At 38.1% G+C, this 7378-nt stretch overlaps 1 protein-coding gene across 1 annotated transcript; it reads left to right on the plus strand.

The window, feature by feature from the left end:
* The first annotated feature begins 3344 nt into the window (after positions 1–3344).
* On the plus strand, positions 3345–6909 carry LOC124717143. The gene is made up of 3 exons (XM_047243894.1): positions 3345–3850; positions 3946–4263; positions 4386–6909. Exons 1-3 carry the CDS (start codon positions 3490–3492, stop codon positions 5120–5122), a joined length of 1416 nt encoding a protein of 471 aa, XP_047099850.1. The 5' UTR covers positions 3345–3489; the 3' UTR covers positions 5123–6909.
* Positions 6910–7378: the final 469 nt, after the last annotated feature.

Consider the following 7378-nt stretch of genomic DNA (forward strand, 5'->3'; position numbering starts at 1 on the left):
CTCTGTCAATTATATTGCTAGTAATTAGTGACAGCAAAAATTGTTTAATAATCCTTGTGTTTTTGCAGACGCAGTTCTGACTGATTACTGGTTGCTGTACATATCTATCCACATCAAGGCTGTTGAGAGAGACTCGTGAAGATTCAAGACAGCTCTTAGAGGATTTGCAGTTTAAAAGTGAAATAATTATGAAATAAGTGTGTGACTGATTAAAGTGTTTCATTGAAGTTGTTGTGCGATTTTAAAGGAATAATAAATGTTAAATACATTGAGTGAATAATAAAAATCTCAGTTTCCACATGTTAAGCCGTCCTATACCCGTAATTTTCCGCCACTTATTTATTGGTAAACACTTGCTGGATACCGACGTGCCCCCCCCCCCCCCCCCCTTTCTCCACAATCTTGGTGTGACACTGACCTGTAACATATCCCGAAGTCTACAATATGCATTTTGAGGCTGTTGATATGAAAGTGGGAAGTACAGATCTCCCAGTTAAATCAGGAATAGCTTGAGTGCATTACTTGAAAGTGACACAGGAAAAGCTTACTTATGTAGGTGGTAGCAGTGTCGGCAAAAAGTTCTAGTGTGTGAAGTTGCCATGTAGAACACCAGGTGTAAAACTTTTCTCCGGAGTCTTGAACTGTGTCGGAACAAAAGTGAGGCATTCATATGACTGTTTTAATTTCTCTACACTTATACAGATGTCTGAGTTCTGCTGTGTTAACATTGCAAAGTCCTGTAGGCATGTGGAGTATTAACCAAAACTGTAATTGGAAGCAGAATCAAACACATTTGTTACGTTACTTGATATTTTCAGGAGAAAAAGGCAATGTTGCTTCTTATTAATATAATACATTCAGAGTCACAGCAGTATTTGACCAACCATAACTGATGCTGAATGTGCATGTCGTCATATAATATGAAGGGCTTATTTCAATAGTGGTACAAGTCCATTACCTACACTTTTCTGTCTATAATGCTTCTGAAATTAGTGATCCAAACAAACATAAATAAAGGTTCATCTCTAGCAAGAAGCCATATGCTCGAATATTTCTGGTATCTCAACTGCAGATTTTTCAGCACTCATTTAACTTTACGACTCTATGTCTCAAAATTAACAAAAATGGACTTGTACCACTATTGAAATAAGCCCTTCATATGCACACACAGCACATCGATCTCGTGAGGCACAAGACTCTAATCACGAAGTACATACGTCGGTCAACAGATGACACTAGGAAAAGTATGTTAACTGCGCTTTTTAGTTGCTACTTGCGACTCTTAGTTGCGATTTCTCACAGAAATCGCAGTTTGACTCGGTAGCGAATAGCGTAGTATGAACTTTGCTCAACAGATGGCAGTGCTAACTGCGCTTTTTAGTTGCTACTTGCGACTCTTAGTTGCGACTTGTCACGGAAATCGCAGTTAGACTCCATAGCGTACCGCAGAGATGGACGTAGTACGAACTTCGGCCAACAGATGCCACTGTTAACCGCGCTTTTTAGTTGCTAGTTGCGACTTGTGACTGAAATCGTAGAAAGCAGTGCTAAATTCGACCAATAGATGGCTCACGTCTTTGAATGTGAAATACTACTTGCGACTGCTAACTGTGACTGAAATCGCAGTTAGATTCTGTAAAGTTGCTACTGTGATATCTGTGACTTCTCAATCACTGTGATTTCTAACAGATACGCGATTTCCTGCCCACCACTATTACACATAAATCGAAACGTTGAGCTGTTTAAGTGTTTACAACTAGCGGCGTGCGGCGAATTCTATAAGTTGGGCGAAAGTAAACAGAGCACCGAGTCATAAATTGTACCACTCCCGGTGGTTGGCATCCCCAAGGCCCAAAAAACAAGTTTATACTGTGTTTGCTGTTGTTGATGATGATGTTTACAAGGTTAAGAAAGTTAGAAATTACGAATCGCATTTTTTTAATAGTTGCACTTCGGTAACGTTTCAAAACAATTCGAACTGGATATGGTGAGTACATGATAATAACTGGGGAATGAGTACACCTTTGTACAAGGTGTTTAAAATAACAATAAAGATAAAAAAGAGTACCGATAAAGCGGCAGTTCGGCACTCTGAGAACACTGAAGCGATATCGTTAAAACGTCGATACACTCAGCAGTAGGCGTTTGTTTTTCAGCGGTTATCCTGGAGATGGGCCAACATGTCACAAAAGTTAAATGTTGTTATGGAACGTAATACTATTTACTGTCTGTTCAATATTGCGTAGTAACAGTGAATATGCACAACAATCATTTTGAAAAAAAACATGATTTTAGACAGATTTTAACAGTGTACCACCACTATAGCAAATACTCAAAAATTCACTGACAGCAGCTGGTTGGCATCCCCAAGGCCCAAAAAACAAGTTTATACTGTGTTTGCTGTTGATGATGATGATATTTACAAGGTTAAGAAAGTTAGAAATTACGAATCGCATTATTTTTAATAGTAGCACTTCGGTAACGTTTCAAAACAATTCGAACTGGATATGGTGAGCACATGATAATAACTGGGGAGTGAGTTGTGTGCAATCTTCATCGTCGGACAGTACATATTTCTTCACGATTATGTGAAATTGTCATCTGCACAAGTGTCATGACAGGCCGTGCACCCCCGCTTTCGGTTGGAGAGTAAACGGAAAATTTTAACTCTACGGCTACTTGAGAATAATTTATGAATGCCGTGATTCACAAAATTGAAAATGACTGTTTACAGCTATTATGTATATTTGTGCTTCCATTATGTTAAGAAGAATTTAGATTCCTTAAGTAAGACGCATGATTACACGAACACAACACCTGCACCAAGCTGTCCACTGTCCAAGACAGCAAGACGGCTTTCTGAATCTATAGCTCAAAGAATGGTCACATCCGTGGAAGTGCAGGTCTTCCCACTGGATAGATTAAAGGAAATAAATAAATAAGTAAGCAGAACGACGCCCGCAATATTCCACTTGAGTGTGGAAAGTAAATGGATTTACCGAACTTCCACCAAAACTAGTAAATCTGTCATAGTTCGTAAAATTTTGATGGTAGATGAAATGTATTTATAGTAAAATGCTTAAACTATTTATATTTTTTGTAATAATACTGTACATGCCGATAATTGTGATGCATCAGTTTTCTTATTTTTGAAGCTGTCTAACCAGCCACAGCTTTTGGATGACACAGACTTCGTAATAAGCGCTACTAACTATGAATGAATGTCAGCATTGGAAGACTACATGTTGTGTCTTCAACACCTAACAGGGGAGTGTCTCCCGACAGTACGCACTTGGCTGTTTTGACGTTTACTGACCGGAAGTTGGTTTCACGTGACGAGGCATCCTGTTCGAAGACGCCATTCATGTTGATGTTTGCCTTGTGCTCCATTTAACTGCTTTCGTTGTTTGTTGCTGCTTCTTGTTATTTCGTTGCTGCTGTTACGTTTTGTTATTGTTTCTTGTTATTGTTTAGTTTGTTTTAGCAAACATGAGTGATTCCCAAGAAACGCTCTATAAGTGTGAGGAATGCAGTTCAGAGTTTAAAATGCGAAAGAACCTCTACGCCCATATGAGGAAAGTTCATGAACTTGATATCCATGTGTCTAAAAAAGGAAAAGGCAGTGAATTGTGTCCCCAGTGCGGAATTGCATTTATGAGATGCAGTTCATTAAAACGTCATCAAATAACTGTGCATGGCATGAAGTCGGAGGAAAACAGTCGGAAATGCCGCATTATTTGCCCACAGTGCTCTCTCTCGTTTCTCACCTATGACACACTGAGAACACATATTCAAGAGAACCATGACGTTAGTTTTGAGTGCCAGGAGATAGAATTTGGTTGTCTTGCAGGTTTGTTTTTTATATTTATTGTGTTAGTCACGTTTTAGTAAATTTTGTTGATCCCAAGTACATGACTTAAAAATACTGTCTTAACATTTTTTCAGACTTTGAAGAGTGGAAAATTTCTTACGAAAAAGTAAACCATGTTCGTTATGTAATGAATTGTTCGGAGCAGGAGCGACTAGAAAAACGTGTTCGATATTACCACTGCCATCGCTCTTTCAATTTCAATTCTAAAGGAACAGGTGCCAGGTGTGTCAAAAGTATGGGCACGAATAAAATAGGCAGTACTTGCCCATCCAACATGCAAGTGGCAATAACAGAGGACAAATGCTGCTTAAAATTTTTTCCAAAACATATGGGACACACCCAAGATGTTGGAAGAACATTTCTGCATGGGAACGAGAGGGCAGAGTTGGCAGGTAAAATGGATTATGTTACACTTATGTACATGAAACATGAAATTATCAAATTTATTTGTGTGAACAGACGTAGGGTCTATCAATGTGCTTCATTTTTATTTCCTTTTTTTTTCTTTTTTCAGGATGGCTGTCACAGGGTGTACCTGTTGGACGAGTCTTACAAGATGTCCGAAGTGCACCAATCGCTGCAAGTGTGGAAAGAATCCATCTCCTTGAGAAAAAAGATTTGCATAATATAAAAAGGGATTTTGATATTGGTTATGCAACGAAGAAGCATGAAAATGATGCAGTGAGTGTGAAATTGTGGGTTGAAGAAATGAAGAGACAAAGTGACAACCCAGTACTGTATTTCAAGCAGCAAAAACAAGTGGATCCTAATTTTCAAGATGAAGACTTCATTCTTATTATAATGACAGACTTTCAGGCTGAACAACTTCTAAAGTATGGAGAAGATAAAATATGTGTGGATGGCACTCATGGCATGACTGCATACGATTTTCAACTTTTTACTATTGTCGTTGTTGATAGATATGGTGCTGGAATGCCAGTTGCATTTTGTTTTTCAAATAGGGGAGACATGTGCTTACTGTCTTTTTATTTCAAATGTGTGAGAGAAAGGGTGGGCACTGTAAAGACCAATGTGTTTATGTCTGACGATGCACCAGCATTTTATAATGCATGGTCAGCAGTAATGGGACCTGTGCCAAACCAGTTGCTGTGTTCTTGGCATATACAACGGAACTGGTCTCAGAATTTAAGGAGAATTTCTGGGGGTAGTGAGAAAAAATCAGCAGTGTTTAGTTCACTAAAGCGACTTCAGACTGAACTGGATATAGATGTTTTTAGTTGTAGTCTGTAGAAAGTGATGGAAGACTTATTGAATGATCCGGATACTGCAGAATTTGGCAGGTACTTTCTTAAGATGTACTGCCAGCGAGTGGAAAAGTGGGCGTATTGTTTTAGGCACCGATTGGGCATTAATACAAACAATTACTTGGAGTCCCTACATAAAGTTATTAAATACAGTTATCTAGAAGGGAAAAAGTGCAGAAGGCTGGATAAGTCATTAAATGCTTTGTTATGTTTAGTGAGAGACAAAGTATATGAGGGCTTAGTGAAGCTCTCAAAACGTAAGCAGTGCTCTAGGGCGTCAAGAGTGAAAGCAAGCCACAACGATAGCTCAACTATAACAAATGGGATGATTTTATGCAGGGGTGAAGGGTTGTGGGAAGTGCTTTCTTCCACTGGTTGTGAAGTGTATGTTGTTGTAAAAAATTCAGAACTGATATGCGAAAGAAAATGTTCACTTAAGTGCAATACCTGCAACATATGTGTACATTCGTATAAATGCAGCTGTTTAGACAACATTTTAAATTTCAACATATGTAAGCATATACATGCATGTGCTAAATCATTGTCTGGTGCTGTCCAGGAGAGTGAACAGTGTTCCTTGCCCTCTAGTGCAGACAATGAATATGTGTCAGCATTGCTTTCTGGCAATTCAGAAAAATCTGCTGACACATTTGCACAGGATGTGATGTCTCACTGTGAAACTATAGTTGCACTCAGCAAAGGAACACAGTGTGGACAGGAGACTAAGGCCAAAGTATTGAAGGATCTGAAGAAGATCATTGGTAATCTTAATAAAGATTTTTCTTTCTCAGAAGAAAACAATGTAAATGTGAATGCCAAGATTGAATCTCAGGCTAGATTTTTTTCCACAAAGCAGAGAAGGATTTTGTGAGGGGTGATTAAGTGTTTAAAAAAAAGTAAACTCCAGGTTGGAATATCAACAATATTAGGAAAAAAATAGTTTGCCACTCACTGTAAAGGTGACATGTTGAGTTGCAGACAGGCACAATGTAAAGAATGTTACACATTTAGTTTTTGGCCAAAGCCTTCTCCAGAAAACAAAACACAAACAGATTAACACTAGCAAGCACACATGACCAATATCTCCCACTGCAGATAGTGGAGATGTGTGCAGGTAGTGTGCTTGTGTGTGTAAATCTTTTTGTGTTTTGTTTTCTGAAGAAGTCTTTGGCCAAAAGCTAAATGTGTAACAGTCTTTACATTGTGCCTGTTTGCAACTCAACATGTCACCTTTACAGCGAATAGCAAACTATCCTTTTCCTAATATTGTTAATGCACATAAAGGTGGTCTTGTACATTATGTCAATTTGTGTGTGTGTGTGTGTGTGTGTGTGTGTGTGTGTGTGTGTGTGTGTGAGAGAGAGAGAGAGAGAGAGAGAGAGAGAGAGAGAGATTCCATGTAGTTGAAGGTGAATAAAAATTTAAATTTACTTCTGCATTTTTTGAGTTTTGTTAATCATGGTATACTAAAATAATGCTGTCCCACCATCTTGGCTCATTCAAACTGTATTCTATAATTCAGTGATATCTAACTGTGTAAATAAAACTGAATTGCACAATGAAACATTATAATTGGTATGTATCAGTGTTTGGTAAAGGATTTGAGTTAACAAAAGACAACAAAGAAAGTAATGGAATTTGTCATGATTTTACTACTGTGTTTGAGCACAAAAATCAAGGATTTAGTGTCACGCTACAGCAAGTCTTAGTTTCTATGTAAAAGAAAACTGGCTGAAATTCTCAAAAGTGCTTAAATGTCATGTCTGTTATGACAAAATACTTTACCACACACAGAGTTTGCCTGTGTTGCGACATTTTTTGGTCTTCTGTGGATAGCTGTAATCAAATTTGGTTTTGATGGTCTGAAATAACTCTTTAAATGCATTAATTACAGCCATTTCTTGTAATCCCACCTGTGAGTCTACTGCAGTTAGCGCTGTTTGAAAAGAGTTTAATGTTTCCTTGTTAATGATCCTTTTTGTGAATACATAATTAGAATGCTAGGAAACAGCTGGTTGATTATTAGTTCTCTTTGTATAAAGTCCCATGACTAGTGCTCTGTTGGCAGACGTCATTGGGTCAACTAAAGTCATCTCATAGTCCCATGTATTTAGATTTGGGATAACAGTGTCAAGGCAGGCATCACCTCTGGTTGGTAAATGACATGCTACAAATAGTCCATAAATTGTTAATAGATTCATAAATTTTCCTCCTTAGAACTCTCCTTGCAAAAGTGTACATT

The sequence above is a fragment of the Schistocerca piceifrons genome, chromosome 9 (genome assembly GCF_021461385.2).
Source record: "Schistocerca piceifrons isolate TAMUIC-IGC-003096 chromosome 9, iqSchPice1.1, whole genome shotgun sequence".
NCBI classification, from domain to species: Eukaryota; Metazoa; Arthropoda; class Insecta; order Orthoptera; family Acrididae; genus Schistocerca; species Schistocerca piceifrons.

Excerpts from the sequence above, each read along its gene's own strand:
- LOC124717143 (XM_047243894.1), top strand. The coding sequence starts at position 3,490 with ATGAGTGATTCCCAAGAAACGCTCTATAAGTGTGAGGAATGCAGTTCA. Across the intron at positions 3,851-3,945 it reads AGAATTTGGTTGTCTTGCAG|ACTTTGAAGAGTGGAAAATT; the intron begins GTTTGTTTTTTA and ends ACATTTTTTCAG. Across the intron at positions 4,264-4,385 it reads CGAGAGGGCAGAGTTGGCAG|GATGGCTGTCACAGGGTGTA; the intron begins GTAAAATGGATT and ends TTCTTTTTTCAG.